The 19,954-nt window shown below is 40.9% G+C and overlaps 1 protein-coding gene across 1 annotated transcript in view; it reads right to left on the reverse strand.

Annotated features, from left to right (window-relative positions):
• The window catches only part of LOC112658497 (prolyl endopeptidase), a 117,638-nt gene that overhangs the window by 77,732 nt on the left and 19,952 nt on the right, over positions 1–19,954 (reverse strand). The window contains exons 3-6 of the mRNA XM_025444721.3: positions 16,176–16,309; positions 14,868–14,998; positions 12,202–12,411; positions 8,243–8,364 (exon numbers count right to left, since the gene is read on the reverse strand). Coding sequence (XP_025300506.1) covers positions 8,243–8,364; positions 12,202–12,411; positions 14,868–14,998; positions 16,176–16,309 — 597 coding nt within the window. The remainder of the gene's footprint in view (positions 1–8,242; positions 8,365–12,201; positions 12,412–14,867; positions 14,999–16,175; positions 16,310–19,954) is intronic.

Below are 19,954 nucleotides of genomic sequence, written 5' to 3' on the forward strand. Positions count from 1 at the left end.
GGCCCTTTTTTTTTTTTTTTAAATGAATTTACAGAGCACCTGGGTAGCTCAGTGGTTGAGCATCTGCATCTGGCTCAGGTCGTAATCCTGGGGTCCTGGGATCGAGTCTCATACCGGGCCCCCCAAGGGAGCCTGCTTCTCCCTCTGCCTAGGTCTGCCTGTGTGTGTGTCTCATGAATAAATAAATAAAATCTTAAAAAAATAAATAAATGAATTTGCAGAAATGGGGTGAAATAGAACTAATCTGATGATAATAGTTTCTCTGGAGAACTGGGATCTTCGTAGTTAATTTTGAACAATAAACTTAGGTTATTATTTACTACTCTTACTAGCATTATGAACGTTTTAAAGTCATTGAATCTGGCTCTTCTCAGTCTCAATACTACACAATAAGAAAGAACAGCTGGGCTTTTCAAATGACCTGAATCAACTAGCTTTTCTTCACACATCTCATGTTAAGAGAAAATAAACAGATGATTACTTAATGTTGTAAATTCCCAATCATTTACCTACAAAGTTGTTTTTCAAATGACAAAGGCACATAGTCGTCAAACATTCTTTTTCTTTTTTTTTTTTTTAAAGATTTTATTTATTTGAGAGAGAGAGAGAGAGAGAGAGCGCACAAGCCAGGAGAGGGTGTGGGATGGAGTGGAGAAGCAGGATCCCATTGAGCAGGGAGCCTGACACAGGGCTGGATCCCAGGACCCTAGGATCATAACCTGAGCTAAAGGCAGACACTTAACTGACTGAGCCACCCAGGTACCCCGAAACACATTATCATTTTCAAAGAACAACTCCTAAGCTATTTTATGTGAGAGCTGTTGAGCTCCAGTCATGTGGTCTCATGTTAATAACCAAATCTCCACAGACATGAAATTTCATTGGTACATATAATAATTTCCACTTAGAATTTAACAAGAAAGAAAAAAAAAGAATTTAACAAGAAGTGAAGAAAGTTTTTCTTTTTTTCATAATTTGAATCTACATGCACTTTTTCAAATTGAGGAAAGTGGCCCCTTTTACATGGCATGATAAAAGAATTGCGGATACAAAAGAAAGTATCCTAAAAAGCAGTGAGACTTAAAATTGTCTGAAAATTAACAAAAGGAGTGAAAACGGATTTTAATAGCTTTGGGAGTTAATCATGTTCCTCTCAGAGCGGGAAACTTTACCAATTTTATTTCTCTTTAGTCTCTTTTGGATTCCTTTCATAATAGTAGTGAATCGTAGCATCGTCTCTTTAATATTAACATATGTTTACAAAACTTAATCCAGGAAAACTTTTAAAGGTCGAACTAATCATCTACAGTGATGGCTTTTCACTTACAGGACTCATTATGGATCTGTATAAAAATAGGAGTAGCGTGGTACAGAAGTGCAGGGGTAGTCATACGCTCATGTGATGTTTGTCAACATAAACATCTCCAACAGGTGGTCATTAGATCAGATCATGCAGCTTTCCCAATAGAGTGTGGTCCTACAGCATTGGAGGAAAACAGAAATCAACCCAAATACTATATGATGTGTTCTCATATAGAGAAACAGACATGCCAGAAAATTTTAGGGGGAAAAAAGAACACCTTCAAAGGCAAGCAAGTAGCGTTAGGTCTTGACATGAGACAGCCGCCACTGTTTCCAATCTACCTGGTTGTTTCTCTGGCAGCGCAGTTTGGCTGTTTAAGAATCTACTGCCTGTTTTCTTTTCTCCTACTGACTAAGAGGGGACAGGTGAGACGTGACTGACCAGCAAATCCAACCCTATGACCACAAAACCCAATTCTCTCCTGTCAGGAGCTATTTCACGTGTACAGAGCAGCACTGCTTTCTAGCTTTACTCACATGGGTCTTTTGTGTGGCTTCCTGACTCTCCTTCCCCACCATCCTGCTGGGATTTTTCTGCGTGCTAATCAGCAAGATGGACGTTGTGACGCCCTAAGGTGCTGATGAAAGACAGGACATGGGTGATGAGCCATGGCCACGCACAGTCTGGATGGGAATCCACCCAGAGCTGCTGGAAAGACAACCACTCGGCCACTCCCTTGATGAACATGGGGAATCAGCAAGTGCAAGGCTCTCCACTAACACACGCTGGCAGCCTCTGGCTCCATTCCCAAAGCTAAGGTCAAGAGGACAACACATCTTGTCTTTAAAATGACCCACGAATGGAACGTGGTGGAAATTGTGTTATGAGCCCCTAAGCCCTTCAGCAATATTTTAAAGTGTTTATAAATAGAATGATCTACTGCAACAAGAACACCTTCCCAAGGCCCAGAGCATGCCTGTCTTGCTCCCGAGTATCGCCCGGCCCTAGCACCGTGCTGCACCCACAGCGACGGCTTCCCGGGCACCCGGGGAGCAGGTGCATGACGTGTGCTGACCGGGAAGAGGGCTGCTGAACAATTTCTGCTCCAAGCCAAAGCCATCCAGTGAGTGAGAGGTGATGGTGACGCAGAATTCCCTGAGGGACACCTGGACGTCACCGTCTATGTTGTGTAAGGCAAAGACCAGGCCTCAGGGGTCTTCATGGGCATGAACGGCAGAGGAAGGGGGGCGGGGGTAAGGAAACTAACATTCCCTGTGTGCCCACGGAGTCATCAGGCAGTGATTTTACATGTTTATATGTGTATATATATAATACATAAATGTCTATCCAAATACACACACTTGAATGATTAGGGCTCACAAGTGACATATAATAATGGCTAGAGATACGTGATAAATATTAAGATTAGGATTACTGTTGTAAAAAAAAAAGAAACCCTTTTTTTCAAGAATCAGTTACGACAGAATTAGGTTCTCAGTATAGAAGTCAGGATAGTCACAAAGAGGCTGGGCACTTTCTCCTTAATCCTTTCTAAAGGTACTGGATGCATTTTCAGAATCTTCATTCTAGAGCACCCTCTGCTGGGAAGAGTGCTTCAAAAGACTTTGATTTCCTTGGTTTTGGGTGCCCTCACCCCCAGAGCTCTGGGAATCACTTCAAAACAGAGATTTTTTTTTTTTTTGATCCAGTAGAACCTTCTAAAACATGACAAATTCTATTCTCCCACAATTCAGCTTTCCAAGTTAAGCCTTATAGTCTATGTTAAATAACTGACACCACTGTCCAAGTCAAATGCTAGACAGGTTTCATACCCCCAGGGACATGAGGGAGCTGCAGGGACTGGGGGCAGGAGGCCATGGGCCGGCAGGTGAGGAGAGCAGTGGTGACCACTGCCCACCCTTCCGGGATGGAGCAACCCATGGAGGTCAGTCACTTCCCTTGGAACAAGAGACACCAGGAAGGGAACCTCCCTCTAGTCATCTTGAAAGGTCCCTGCAGAAAAAGGTTGGAAGAAGAGAACTACAGAGAGGCCCAGATCTCAAGGGAACCCTGCTGAGAGCAGAAGCCTTGGGAGGCAACACCAATGTGAGCCAGAGACTTTATCATCCACAGCAGAGAAGAGCAGACAGGTTCCCAGAATGGAGAAAGGATGCCACGTAGGGGCTAGAAGCTGGCACCAAGACACTGGTCATGACTGTAAGCGGACTGTGGCAACCAGACGTCGACAAACAGCTCCCGAGGAGCAAGAGTCCTGTTGCCCTCCTTCAACTCCTCCTCCCTGCGTGGCCGCTGGAGAAACTAATCCTCGGATAACCAAGGGGAGGTAACTGGAGATGCGGTCATTGCTCAGAATAGCCTCACCTGTAAAATGTCAATCTCAGTGTCCCAGTCTGATCATCCTCCAGAGTTCTCTCCTACCCTTCATGTCCCCCCCTTCTCTTCCTCACCCCCCTCCCCAAGCAACCACGTATCTGTTTTGTGCCATTATAGACTGGTCTGCATTTTCTAGAGTGTTCTATAAATGGAATCAAACACTGGGTACTCCTTTCTTCTGGCTTCTTTCACTGAGCATAATTATTCCTGTTGCTGAGTCTATCAACAGTTTGGTCCTTTTTACTGCTGAGTAGTACTCTATTGTAGGGATGTACCACAATTAGTTCATTCATGCATTTGATAATGGACATTTGTGCTGTGCTAGTTTGGGGCTATCTTGAATAAAGTCTTTATATGGAAAAAAAAAAGATAAACCACCAAGCAGGGGGCTGAGAGGTCCCTATTACCCTGCTAGTCCTCCATGTGCTCACCAAATCTGAGCTGGGGAGAGGGAAGCAGCATGTTAACTAGAGAGACTGAGACTTTGCTTTGGACTGCGGTGGATCTTTCGTAACAGTTCTAATACCTGAAAGCATCCAGAAAGCTGTGGGTTCTGCTGGATGGAAGTCAGTCGTCCTGGAGAGAGAGATGCCATCACAGGCAAAGAGGGAAAAACTAAAGCTGCTTCCTGGTTGTATGTTATGGACTGCTCAAGGCAAGAAAGACCTGTCCGTGCGGGAAGGCAGAGAAGGCGTCTGTGAAGGAAGAGGAGCCATAAGGAGACAGTATCTAGGATACAGAGGGAGGTCCTCAGTGAACCTGGACCGCAGCAGCCAGAGGACTATGGCAGCTCATTGGAGAAATCCACGCACCTGCACACACTCCAAGGCCCCTCCAACCACACCCACAAAGCCCAAGCTGCTCTCATATCCAGCAGCTACCTTGTCACTCAGGAAGCCTGTGTCAGGGTCAATGAGATGTTGTGCTAAATCCTCTATCCATAGACTCTCAGAGTCGTCTCCCGGAGGAAACGAAGGAGGGAGGTTTAGAGAGAAGTGATGCACCCAAGGCTGTGCAGACAGGACTAGGATAAAATCTCTGAATTTCTGTTACAGTGCACCATCACTATAGCACTAGCTCTCCATTCACACCCTGTTAAAGTGTTGAAGGTATTGACAAAATACTAGGTTTAAAATGATGATCCCCAAAGCAACTACTTGAAAAAGTAAAAGAACAACGCAGCACATGCATCAATGCATGGCTCTGAAGCAACCAACCCTGGCACCTGGTGGGGTGTCACCTGTTGTAACAAGACCACTCAAGCAGCTGGACTACGGCTTCAGGGAAAACTCACCCAGTTTGTGTTTATTAAGCCTGCTGGTTTTCTTATAGACTTCCTCTGAATAATTCCCTAGTAAGGCTTCAATCCAACATAAAGTTCCTTAGGACTCACCATATAGGTCCCTTTAGTTTTTTAACAACTTTATTTCTCCGGTGCAGTACAGATGCATCCCTTCATTTACTGCCCATCCCTTCAACAGTCATTGCTTCGGTTTCTGCAAGACTTCTTTCCTTTTGATCAGAGAGGTCAAGGGAGTGCAGTTAGGAAGACACAACAGGCTGTGAAGTCTAATGCACTCAGCAGGCAGTCCCAGCCATGGACTTGCAAGTTAATCTCTCTGGCTTTGTCCATATGATGGAATAATGACCTCCTTCTCAAGGCTTTGATAAAGATTATATTAGACAATTCACATAGAGTGAATATCTTTTAGAGAAGGGTAGAAGGATCACTTCAACTATTTAAGTCTACTTTTCTTCTCACTCTCCTAGTAGAGTTGAATGTATAGATACTAAATGCATATATATCTCCACTATATTTTTATTTATTTATTTATTTTTATTTTTGAACAAGCAAGCGAGGGAGGGAGAACATGTGAGTAGGAGAGACAAGGGGCAGAGGGAGAGAGAGAATCTCAATCAGACTCCATGCCCAGCTTGGAGCCCAACCTGGGGCTTGATCTCAAGACCCTGAGCTCATGATCTGAGCCAAAATAAGAACTGGATGCTTAACTGACTGAGCCACCCAGGTGCCCCTCACCGCATTTTAAGAAACTGGCTACTCACAATAATGCTATGAAAACACCCAAGTGTCCATCAACAGATGAATAAAATGTGGCATATACCCATAATGGAATATTATTCAACTATAAAAAAGAAAGAAAATTCTGATACACATTACAACATGGATGGACCCGAGGACTTTATGTAAGTCAAAAAGCCAGTCACAAAAGGATAAATACTATATGATGACATTTATACAATGCATCTAGAATAGTCCAACAGAGAGACAGAAAATAGAATGATGGCTGCTAGGGAATGGGGAGAACAGGGGACATGGGGAGTTATTGCTTAAAGGGTATAGTTTCAGTTTTGCAAGATGAAAAAAGTTTTAGAGATGTATACTGGTGGTGGTTGCACAATAATGTGAATGTACTTAATGCCACTTAACTCTATACTTAAAAATGATTAAACCAGAAAATTGTCATGTATATTTCACCACAATTTAAAAGTAAAAAAAAAATCTAACTCCTTCAACCAAATGCTAAGAGAGATCCATGCAACTTGAGTTGCATGCCTATTCTACTACAAAGATTATTTCCTCTTACACCAATATGCTAAATTATATAAATATTTTGGCATTTATTTCAGTAGTCACATGATCATATCATATCATATCACATATCATATCATATCATATCATATCATTATCACACATTCACCTTAGTTAAAATAGGTCTGCTGTAATGAAATTATTAGCTTTGAAGCATAAAATTTCTCTAGGAAAGTAGGTCTTTGTTTTTATGAAGACTCCAGAGGACATAAAATTGATTAAAATATATTATTTTAGGTTTCTCCCATCAATACCTTCCCCCCCAAATGAAGTAAAAGAGAGACACACATGATCTAACATTAAAACATTGTTTGGTAGCATATTTACCTCTCTGTTTCACTCAGTTGACAGTTAAAATGTACATTATTTTATAAACCAACAACTATTATCTGTAGTAACCAGAAAACTCAGGTAGGAGGAGAAGCTGAACTCAGAAGAAAACAGTAAAAACAATCCACAAATAGTCAGAAACGCCATTAAAAACAAATAGGTAGGCAATAGGAACTCCACAAAGAAAGTTCATGGGGGAAGGGCACTTCAGTGAGAAGGAACATGCATGAAAAAAGGACAGTTTCAGGTAGTATAGGTCCTATAAATTCACTTTTAACATGCTGCATTAAATCTGGCAAGTTTTTTCTCTTAAGGGCCAGAAAATAAATATTTTCAGCTCGGTGGACCATGGGGCCTTTGAGGTTACTACTCAGCTCTGCTATTGCAGTCTGAAAGCAATCACAGACAATATGAAACAAACGGTGTGGCTATCTTCTGATAAAATGTTATTTGTAAAAGCTGGCAGCAGGCAATATGTGGCTGGAAGGGAGGCAGTGGTGTGCCAACCCCTGGTCTAGGGAAACAATAAATAAATATAGAGACAATCTGGAATGAGGTATATCAACACACATAAACTGTGGATTCCTATTCTACCCACCAGTGAAGCTTGAGATCCGTGAGCCGAAGTTCAAATATCAAATGTTCCTTTTTTACCAAAGTTCTAAGTAAGTGGCTCCATGAGCTAAAGACTTTCTAATGGATTTCTCATCCCATTAAAAATGGATCAACAGGGGGTGCCTGGGTGGCTCAGCGGTTAAGTCTGCTCAGGGCATGGTCCTAGAATCCGGGGATCGAGTCCCACAGTCGGGCTCCCTGCATGGATCCTGCTTCTCCCTCTACCTGTGTCTCTGCCTCTCTGTGTGTCTCTCACGAATGAATGAATGAATGAATGAATGAATGAATACATACATAATAAATAAATCTTTTTTAAAAAAAAGAACAGCCCACATATATCAAAACATTCAGAATGCTTCTCTTTCCTTAAAAAATATTTCATAGTACACAGAAATGAACTAACAAGAGTTAAATTTTTACTCCAAGTACCTCTACAGTTTTTTCAGTTGGTTTTCAAGATACAGAATAAAATCCATAACAAGTAGCTTCAAAGACTTCAATACAGTTTGGTGATGGTCAAGACCCCCAAGTAATATGTGAACCATCTATTAGGCAAGAAAATGTCTAAAATTTTAACGTAAAAACAAGTGAACAAAAGAGGAAAGCTGTGTAAGAAAGGAAAACACATACTCTCTCTACCCACATTCTCACTTCTACAAAAATTTTTGGAAGGATGCTCTCCTCATCTTTGAGATGTATGATTCTGAATTTCAAAATGTTGCTTTATGTGATTCTGTACTTTCACTTTTTTTTTTTTTTTTTTTTACCATAAGCATGTATTACTTGTAGTATTAAAGGTTTTATGTGAGGTTGCAGTTAAAAGGTTTATCACCTTCACTATTAAGAGTCAATTTAAATGCCATTATTTTTAACAAGAGACTATCACTCACAGGATTTATAACATCCATAAAGATCACACAACAAGGATATTCATGTACATGATTCATGTGACATCGTCTTTGTGGGACAGTATCACAGGAGTGCCATACCTCAGCTCCACCCATCCACTTAGGCTCATCGGGAAACTCAGCACACAAAACATCTTCTGATTGATCAGTCCCCAATACATGGTAACAGAGCTTCTGATGGAGATTGGTGGATGTCTCCGTACCTGAAGGAGTTAAAGATATATACTGAAGTACAGTTGGCAAAGAAAAATCTATCCCACCCATATTGTACAGTGCTAGAAATGTTTAAAAAGTTAATTACCTGGCCTCAGGATACAAAGTTAATATGCAAAAGTAAACTGCTTTCCTATATATCAGCAATGAATAAATGGCATTTGAAATGAAAAACACAGTATCATTAAGCATATAATACACAGCACAGTGACCATAGCTAGTAATAGTTAATGATACTGTATTGCGTATTTAAAAGTTGCTAAGAGGGATCCCTGGGTGGCGCAGCGGTTTGGCACCTGCCTTTGGCCCAGGGCGCGATCCTGGAGACCCGGGATCGAATCCCACATCGGGCTCCCGGTGCATGGAGCCTGCTTCTCCCTCTGCCTATACCTCTGCCTCTCTCTCTCTCTCTCTCTCTGTGTGACTATCATAAATAAAATAAATAAATAAATAAATAAATAAATAAATAAATAAATAAATAAAAATAAAAGTTGCTAAGAGAGGAGATGTTATCTCTTCTTTATCACAAGAAAGAGAATTTTATAACTATATATGGTGATGTGATGGAGACTTATATGGTGATTATTTCATAATATATGCAAATATTGAATCATTAGGTTGTACACCTAAAACTAATATAATGTTCTATGTCGATTACACCTCAATAAAAACTTTTTTAAAAAGCACAATACCAAAAAAAAGCACAATACCATTTACATTAGTAGCCCCCAAAATTATATGCTTAGGTACAAATCTAATAAAATATGTATAAGACTTATATGAGAAAAACTATAAAACTGATAAAAGAAATCAAAAAAGAACTAAATAAATGGAGAGATATTCCATGTTTATGAATAGAAATACTCAATATTGTCATGTCAATTCTTCCCCACTTGATCTACAGATGCAATTTAATTCCAATAAAAACTCCAACAAGTTATTTTGTGGATATTAGTGAGCTAATCCTAAAGTTTATATGGAGAAGGAAAAAACCCAGAATGGCCAACACAATATTGAAGGAAAAGAACAAAGTTGGTGGAGTGCTACTACCCGATTCGAGATTTACTGTAAGTAATCAAAACAGTGTGGTGCTGGCAAAAGAACAGACAGTAAAGCAATGGAGCAGGGTAGAGAGCCCAGAAATAGACCTATGTAAATACAGTCAACTGGTCTTTAACAAAGGGGCAGGGCAGCCCGGGAGGCTCAGCGGTTTAGCGCCGCCTTCAGCTCAGGTTGTGATCCTGGAGACCCGGGATCGAGTCCCATGTCAGGCTCCCTGCGTGGAGCCTGCTTCTCTCTCTGCCTGTGTCTCTGCCTCTCTCTGTGTCTCTCATGAATAAATAAATAAAATCTTAAAAAAAAAAAAAAAAGGAACAAAGCCAATACAATGAGCAAAGACGGCCTTTTCAACAAATGGCGTTGGAACAACTGGACATCCACGTGCAAAAAAATGTCTAACAGGCCTTATACTCTGCAAAAAAATACCTCCAAATGGATCACAAACCTAAACATAAATGCAAAACTATAAAACTCTAAAAGTTAACATATGAGAAAATCAGAATGACCTTGGGTTTGGCAACTTCTTAGATACAATGTCAAATGTATGATCCAGGAAAGAATGAACTGATAAGCTAGACTTCATTAAAATAAAAAATTTGTTCTGTGAAAGGCACTGTCAAGAGAATAGGACAAGTTGTCACAGGCCGGGAGAAAATATCTGCAGAAGATCTATCTGATAATGCACTGTTACCCAAAATTTACAAAGAATTCTTGAAATTCAAAAATAAGAAAACAACCCTATTAAAAAAAAAAAAAAAAGGGTCAAAGACCCTAACAGAAACCTCACTAAAGAAGATAGGCAGATGGCAAAGAAGCACAGGAAAAGATGGTCCACATCGAATGTCAGCAGGGAAATGCAAATTAAAACAATAATGTCACTACACATCTATTAGAGTGGACAAAATCCAGAATAGTAATACCAAAGCTGGGGAGAATGTGGAACAAAAGAAATTTCTCACTCATTGCTGATGGGAATGCAAACTACTACCGCCACTGTGGAAGACAATGTAGTGGTTCCCCTTTCCTTTCCCCTTTTTTTCCTTCCTTTTTTCCTTCCTTTTTTCCTTCCTTTTTTCCTTCCTTCTTCCTTCCTTCCTTCCTTCCTTCCTTCCTTCCTTCCTTCCTTCCTTCCTTCCTTCCTTCCTTCCTTCCTTCCCTTTCTTAAAATTAATTAATTTGTGAGAGTGAGCACAAGCAAGGGGAGGTGCAAAGGGAAAGGGAGAAACAGGCTCCAGATGTGGAGCTTGATCCCAAAACCCCATGATCTCAGCCAAAGGCAAACACTTAACTGACTGAGCCACCTAGGCATTCCCATTTCGTAGTTTCTTACAAAACTAAACATATTCTTATAATACAATCCAGCAATCACTGAACTCCTTGGTATTCACCCAAAGTATCTGAAAATGTATGTCTACGCAAAAACCTGCACACAGATGTTTCTGGCAGGATTTATTTCTAACTGCCAAAACCTGAACTCTACCAAGATACCCTTCAATAGGCGAATGGATTGAAAAAAAAAAAAAAAATAGGTCAATGGATAAATAAACTGCGCTATATCCAGATAATGGAATTCTACTCAGTGAAATGAATTACCAAGCCATGAAAAGACATGGAGGAAACTTAAATGCATAAGCAAGCATTACTTACTAAGCAAAAGAAGCCAATCTAAAAAGGCCATATCTGTATCATTCAAATTATACGACACTCCAGAGAAGGCAAAGCTATGGAGACAGTAAAATTCGTGGTTGCCAGAGGCTAGTAGAGAGGGAAGATAAACAGGTGGAACACAGAGGATTATGAGGGTGGTAAAATTACTCTGTAGGATACTACAATGGTGGATACACATCATTATACATTTTTCCCAACCCATGGAACATACAACACTAAGAGTGAGCACTAATGTAAGCTCTGGACTTTGGGTGATTATGATGTGTCAATGGAGACTCACCATTTGTACCTACTCTGGTGAGGAATGTTGAAAATAGAGAAGGCTCTGGGGGAGGGGGGGGCGGAGGGGTCATATGGGAAATCTCTGTACTTTCTGCTTAATTTTGCTGTGAACCTGAAAATGCTCTACAAGATAACTTAGAGAGAGAGAGAGAGAGAGAGACTAAGTATTGACTGGATATCACTCTGGAAGTAATCCACACATACTTGTTGATTTCGGAAGATGTTCTTGAGACTGAACTGTTTTTTTTGTTTTGTTTTGTTTGTTTTTAAATTATGAAAAGGTATTAAGCTTTCAGGACAGTGAGAAACAAGTAAGATAACACCATAATAGAAAAGAAAGCTTTGTAGCACTTGGTGGTTTTCCATGGCTTTTCCAGGAAGCACATAGTTGGGATTGCTTAGCCTCGATGTGAGTCTGTCCATCACACAACCTGAGGATGAGAAACCACAAGGCTCAGAGCCAAAGCCCCTGACATGGAAGAGAGACAAGCCAAGATCAGCTAAATGACCCACAGCTGAACAGAGACACATGCCAGAACTCAGCTAATCTAGAACTGTGTGGCCAACCCACAGACTCACAAGCAAACAAAAATAAATAAAATAAAAAAATAAGAATAATACAGTTATTATTCTAAGACATTAAGTTTTGTGGCAATCTGCCACACAGTAATTGTAACTGCTACAACATTCTTTGAGTAATTGTAACTACTACAACATTCTACACCAAAAAACCTTCTATGTAGGGTTAGCTTTTAAAGTCATATGAAGTCACACTTCTATTTCCTGAAAAAGATGCACCACCTGACATCTTAACTTACCATCACTTTTTCCATCCTGTTGGGGATATGAGTTGTAGAACATCCCCTTCCCATCGTGGGTCCATGCCATACAGCTGAACTTGACTCTCTCGAGCACATCTGGAAGCTCTTTGGCACCATCGACTTTCATGAACTTGATCGTCACCCAGTCTGAGCCGCTGGCACTCAGACCATAGGCAAAATATTCACCATCTTCACTGAATGCATAGCCTATGGGACACAGGAGAAATTCTCACACAGTGAACATGGGGGCACAACCCCTGGCCTTGCCTGCTGCCCTCTGTGCTGTCTGACAAAGTTTTCTGCCATAAGTGCCATGGAAGGAGCAGGGAACCTTAATGAGGAACCCTGGGGACTGAGCCCAGGCCTCAAAGGAATTCACTTCATGAGCATGGACAAGTGTCCTAGCCCCTCCAGGTCTTAGTTTCTTCATCTGTAAAATGATGTATTAGATTACATGACCACTAACATGCCTCCATTGTTTATATTTCTACAATTCAATGAGCAGTTCAGTTAAAAGCAGGGCTCATCCTGAGACTTTCAGCATATTTTATTTATACTCTAAAAAGAAGGAGGGGGGGAAAAGAATAAGGAAACTGCTTGTAGAGTAATGACTGGATTATGACACATACCATGTAACAGAACTAAATGGAAGCCATTAAGTAATTTTTGGAATGGAGTCCAAACTATTTGAAATCACTTTTTACAACCTCATTTTCTGCATATTCCTGGCACTCAAGGATTAACATCCACACCACCTGACTAGCACAAGCCAAGGTAAATAAAGCCTGAGGGTTGCAATGAGGGCTCACACAGAACATAATTCTAAAGAACCACGAAAAAGAAAGAAAAGTAACACCATCCATGAACCATTATGCGTGTCTAATTCTTTAAGTCCATGAGAGAATGTTCTAATCACTATGGAATGTGTGTTAAGAAATTCTGTATATTTATGTATAGAAAGCACCAGACAGTGACACGAGAGATTTCCTCTTATGATGTTTGCTAAACTTTACTAGGGGTTTAAAATTACTGTCAGAAATCCAACTATTTTCATAGGTTTCCTACTGCTTTACATGGAATTTCTGTTGGTGGTAAATAAGTTTAAGATTTCACAAGACCTACTTATTAACCCTTTATAATTCCTATTAAGTACTCAGGCTCACCTATATATAAATACAGAAAAGAGTCTAGAAGGCGATAGGGAAAAATTACTTCTTACTCTAAATTATTTATATATAATTAGAAAAATTTCATGAAAATTTTAAATAAAAACGTTCATTTGAAATGTATAAAAAAATCATATGGTATCAAAAAAGAATCTGTATGTTCACTTATATGGTAACTCCCCTATAATACCATTTTCAGGAAATTTGAAGACTAGGTCAGGTCCCATGTCTAATTTTCCTTTTCAGCTATCAGGACCTGTACATGGCAGGCATTCCTTTAAAAGGTCCTGAAATGGATTTTCAGAGACCCTCTTGTAATGAAGTTCTTCTGGATAAGTTACAAGATAGACCTTTGTTAAAATTAAATGACAGCCTGCACAGGGTATATTACTGCACAGAACCAGTGTATTACATTTGCTTACAACCGCAAGCTCAAATTCATAGAAGAATGTTCTTAGTTAGCTGGCTGGCATCGTATTTTCAATATTGATTACTTTCAACACTAATTACATAAAGGATCATTATTTATACACACAGCCTACTTGAGAAGGAGAGAGGAGGAACCATTAAATGACTGAGTGGCTTTATAAAAGGGTCTTCACACAGTGCTGTGGGAACAGGGCCCTTTCACTCCCACCTACTCGATTACAGGACTAGAGTGTTCTAATCGCTCAGCTCCACAGGGCTGAGCCTTCATTGTGCTTTCTCTATAAAAGAGAAGATGCTACGGGGGGATGCTGAGCCAACTCCACTAAAATCTAGGATCCTAACAAGAGATGATTCTCAGAGTACACAATTATTAAAACATAGAACCAGAGAATAGCCAACATCCTTCCCTAGAACTAGAGCTTAAGGCACAAACCTAGGGTAATCTTTATGGCCTGTGAAGAAGGTTACCTTGGGGTGGAGTTATTTAGAAGACACAGAGCATCTATAGGCAAAACTTACCAATTTGGGTTTTAAACTTGCATCTTCAGGGAACAAGGTATCAAGTTGACTAATTTCTTCAAGACTGTGGTTTTCTACTTCAAATTCTACAATACTGACAACTAAATTTTAAAACTCTGATCACTTCCTTTTCACCAAGGAAAGGGATCTCATAAATATTCTTTCCTGTCCTATATTCATAGCTGGGACATCCTTCATTCTTCATAGAGCTTAAATTACTTATATAAGATTTTTTTTCCTTAAACACAGACAGGTCTCAGGGATGTTAGAAGCAATGATGATGATACTTAAATATCTCAGAAGCCCTAGAAGCTAATTTGGGTCCAGTGTGAATTATTCTCCAGTTCCGCTTCAGGCCACCAGAACATGTGGCTACTCATGTATTCTAAAGATACTGTGCAAAAATTAGATTTCCTGATATTGGATGTGCATCTGTTCTACAATATGGTCCATCCTGTCTGGTGTTTTAGAGGTGAAGTGACTGCACCAAAGTTAGAGCCACGAGTGAGGGCCCTGGGACTCCTGTGGGCTTAGCTGTGTAGCACTCACCTCGGAGCGCCACCGTACCATCATCAGAGAGTAGGTTGGGGTCGAGGAACACTCTGGCTTCACCATCTAAGGAATCCTGTACATATAATACTCGTTGGTTCTGCAAACCTGTATTGTAAAAATAGAAATACCTGGGGGACAGAGATGGTCTTTATTTAGCTGTGGGCTTTTCCATTTGTGGGGTACAATCAAATACACATAAGCAAAAAGAAAAAGAAAAACAAAACATAGATGTCTAATTGAAAACGGAAAAAAAAAAAAGAAAAAGAAAAAGAAAACGGGCCATGCCAGAGACATGGGGACTAGGGTAGAAGGTCCCACCAGCTTCCTGTAACTAGAGTTTGGTATCTGAATTGCTTTAAGTGTTGAAATAATTTACTGTAATCCTGCATATTAGCTAACCAGGGACAAATAAAGACTTCATCATTTGCTAGAACTAAAACTGATAATCAAAAAAAACAGTAACTTTTTTCAATGGAGGAAAAAAAAAAAAAAACAGATTTTCTAAAATAAAATGATGGATCCTTCCCTGGACAGGCTGCTAGGGCCGGGGTCAGCAAGTCTCTTCTGCATTGGGCCAGACAACAAATATTCTCTGTTGCTACTTGTCAATTCTATAGTTGTACAAAAGCAGCTAAGATAATCTATAAATGAATGGACACGTTCTGTGTGCCATTTCGATTTTATTTACAAAAACAAGCAGCAGGAAGGGGTAGGCATATAGATCATACTTCACTGATATGTGTGTGTGAGTGTGAAAGAGACAAGGAGGAGGGCATCTAAGAAATTCTCAAGTAAATTTGTGCTGATGATTCCACAGAGACTTAAAAAAAAAAAAGAAACGGAACGAGAGAATATGTTTATATCAGTGTGAAAGGGAGAAGAACAAGAGAAGTGAATTAATGGGTGCCATCTCTTGGCCCACTTTCATTCTTAGATGAAAGAAATCCATATAATAAAAGCTTTTCTAGTAGTTTAAGCCAAAGAGTATTTTAGAGGCAAACAAATCTCCACTGCTGTCTACAAATCATCCTAGCTCACCAATTACTAGCCATAAGATAACAATAATTTCCTACAATCTAGATTTGTTTTGCTAGGAAATACCTCCACTAACTTTCTTAATCGTTATTTTGAGAATATGGCCAATGGACCAAAAAACATTGTTCCCATACTCAAGCACAGAAATGAATTGATTTCTTAATGGATTAAGTTCATAAACTAAGTTATTAGGACTTTGTATTTCAAGATTTAAGAAAGCATCCAATTAGAAAAGTAAAACGAAAATTAAATAAAAGCAACCTCACATACCGTTTTCCTTTCTTGAAGTGGCAACTATACTTGGGGTAGTCATAGAGTTCAGTCATTCTCTCTTTGTATAAACCCCTGAGAGGACACTGCTCAAGGAATGGCACAGTAATCTTGTTCTGGGCCTCAACGAAAGCCTAGAGAGAAAATTCAAATGGACAAAGCAAGTCAGATATATAATTTTCCACGTGGAATGTTATCCACTGATAGGCATCCGTAAAAGCGTATTTTTCTCTCAATAAATAATATCTAGTCCTTACATGGCACTAACTACAATTAATTCATCTAGAACTCACAATAACCTTATGGAGAAGGTTCTTTTATTAGCCCCAGGTTATAGATGGGGAAACTGAGTCTCGGAGTAGATGAACAGCTGCCCAACATCATACAGCGAGGAAGTGGGAGAGCTGGCTCCTGAATCTATCCTCTTAACAAGCACACTCTACTGTGTTAAGATCACCCAGGGTTCCATTCTTCGTAGTCAGCAGCCTCGGATCCCCCAAACCATCAGAGTTAAAGGAATAAATACCTTGGCACGATTTTCGCAATTTTGTTTTGGCCCCACCATCTTGCTAAAACCCACGATCTGTCAACTTCAGAGATCCTTTTTAACATTTGAAACAAGAATATTTTTTAAGGATTGGAGAATGGGTGGCATTAAATAAGAATATCTACAACTATGGTTTTCAAGAAGGGCAGGGGACGGTTTGCAGGAAGTCAGGGGACCCTGGTGGCAAAGGCAGGGCGCGGGGCAGGTTTTACAACAGATCAGCTGTATCCAAGCATGCCCTATTTGTAACTAAGCAGTTATTAAGTTCCCGGTACTAGAAAAGCTTAGACTCAGAATAATTCATGTCTGGCGACTAGTAAGAAATCAAACAAGAATAAATACATCAGCTCTAAATTCAATTGAAGGCTTAACCCAATGTCTACAAACAATGAAGTCCTCAGAAGAAAATTTCAAGAAAATTAAGAACATAATAGATTTTGAATGGCAGCCAAAAATGTGTTATTATCAGACTCTAGTTGTGGATGGATCATTAAGGCCTCAGGGCCCATTCTAACTCAAAACTGTCTTCGAATGGGATCTCCTACACAACCACCAACTGTGCTCTGGAGAACCACGATTCTGTGTTGAGACAAAGCTGTTCTAAAATTCATTAAAATTCAAAATGTGCTTGAAAACAAGAGAGAAGGAATGGAAAGCATGACTAAAATGATGAACAACATTTTTCGCAAGAGGATCAATTCAAGAAAAATAAAATTGCAATGGGTCATATTTCTTATTTCACCCGAACAGAAAATAAAATGTTTTGAGTCCCAAAGAAATATACTTCCAACTGCCTATCGCTAGGGATTGGCAAACTTCACCCTGGCCTGCTTTCCTATGACACTTGAGCTAATAATAGTTATATATTTAAAGAGTCAGAAAACAAAAAATAAAAACCTAACAGAGACCTACATGGCTCACAACATCTAAAATAGTTAATACGTGGTCCTTAATTGAAAAAAATTTGCTGATTCCACTGTGCTTCATTAAAAAGAGTGTCAGTGAGGAAACGGGCTTCTGTTTTTGTGTCACAACATCGATGTACAGCTGCGAGCCATGCAGGGGCAGCCTTGTGGAGATCACGAAGTGTGCGCAAGAGCATTGCCTGACTTCGTGACGGAAGGAAATGCCACATCTACTTTCCAGACACGGATATGGAGGGCATGCAGTACTGAAGTCACTTTGTAAAAGTCACACAGTGACTTAGCAGTAGCACTGAAGTGGAATTACGGCTGATCCCTGAACAACACAGGTTTGAACCACGTAGGTCCACTGATGTGTGGATTTTTTTTTTTTTTTACAGTTCCGTAAGCGAATTTTCTCTTCCTCATGATTTTCTTAATAACATTTTCTTTTCTCTAGCTCACTCTATTGTAAGAATACAGTATATAATATATATACGACATACAAAATACATACAACATACAACATTAATCGACCATTTACCATATTTGTAAGGCTCCCAGTCAACAGTGGGCTACCAGTCAAGTTTGGGGGAGTAAGGGAATTTCTACCTCATGGGCACCTCTAACTCCTACACTGTTCAAGGGTCAGCTCTACTCTATTCCCATCACGGTAGGAGGGACTGAGGCCGGCTCCATGCCTGATTCTGGATGTGCGCTGAGCAAAAGTAGACAATCGGGGGAGAAGGGAAGCTGGGCCTCCTATGATGTGCCCCCACCTGGGCAAGGCAGGGCTGCACAGGCACCTCAGGGGACTGGTACTTCAGCAAGCACTTAACCTGGTGTGCACTGTGGAAAGAGGGGTGACAAGTGTAGGACAAGCTCCCTACCATCGTGGAGTAAACATTCTACTGGGGGACACAAAACACAAGCCAGAGGGTTACAGAGGACAGTTGGTCCTCAGGACACATGCAGGATAATCAGGAGCATCTACAACCGTGCTGGCCCCGAACTGCTCGCTGGCCGCCCAGGGGGAGGCGAGTCCAGAGGCTGAGAGGACGTGCCATGAGCAAGGTGACATCACTGCGACATCTTTGTTACCTTTTAAAAAAATATCAATCCACATCGGTTTGGAAATGTAAAAACTAGTCATTCACCCAGAACCTGGGAAGCACTGGGAAGAAGGACACTTATGTCAGGGAGGGTGGCCAGGAAGGCCCTTGTGAGGAGGTTCTGAAGGTCTGCCAGGCGAGAGGGAGCAGCCAGGCAAAGACAGGAGAACCGCTCCAGACAAGGAATAACAGGTCCAGGGCCCTGGGAGGGGTCGGGGAGGTGGGGGCTGGTCAGGCGTGAAGGACAGTGGGGAGGTCAGTGAGGCTGAGAATGAGTGACAGGAGCGAAGACCCAGGCAGGAGTGGAGTATGTAGCACCTGGTGAGCAGTTATGAGTCTGAATCTTGACTCTAGGTGAAAACAAGCTAAGATTGGGAAAGGAGATAGTTACATGCCCAGTTTACCTTTAAAAAAAAAAAAAAAAGTACCCTTGCTTTGGATGAAGAAGACTAGGGGAGCAAAAGCAGAGGTCCGGAAGGTGGGCCAGTGGTCCGGGGAGAGCCGAGGCCAAGTGAAATGGTCGGTCTCTACAAGGAGCATGAGTGACCCCTGTATTGGGTCGGGATCGGGGACAGGGAGGAATGGGCACAGTGCACATTAGTGTGTGGATTTGATGGCTCTTTCCCAGATAGGCCTCATCAGGACATTCTGGCTACCTGGGTCTCCCACCCTGGGATCCCAGCATGCCGAGGGGCTTGGCTGGCACTCTTCTTCCACTGGAGGGGCCTCTGCAGAGGGCAGCCTACAGGCATTGATTGTTTCCCTTATCTTTCCAGTTGGTGTCCATCTGAGACCGATCGAGGCCTCATCCGGGCTCTAGTAGGACCACGGTGGGTCCAAGAGATAGAGATGGCTCAGTTCATTTTCTTTGGAAAGGTGGAACTGTATTCTTCAACTGCTTCTCCATCTCGCACTGCTTCTGTTAGATGTCTCATGGTACAGTCACAACCGTGGTTCCAGCTCACACTGGAGCAGGCGCTCTGGCCTTTCTTGTTTCAAATGTTCCTAAAACTGTGATGCCAGGCATAGCAATGCCACTAAATAACAAAACAATTCGAGGATTATTGTGACCAATTTTGTCACCGCCAGCCTCCCCCACCCCAGCCACAGATATTAGCTAATTACTCTAACTAGAGCACTATTTAAAGACTGTACCTTTCCAAGTCAAATACCTACACATAAAACCAAACAATGTTCAAATTCCTCAGGCTCAAGTGC

This window comes from Canis lupus, chromosome 12 (genome assembly GCF_003254725.2).
Source record: "Canis lupus dingo isolate Sandy chromosome 12, ASM325472v2, whole genome shotgun sequence".
Lineage (NCBI taxonomy): Eukaryota > Metazoa > Chordata > Mammalia > Carnivora > Canidae > Canis > Canis lupus.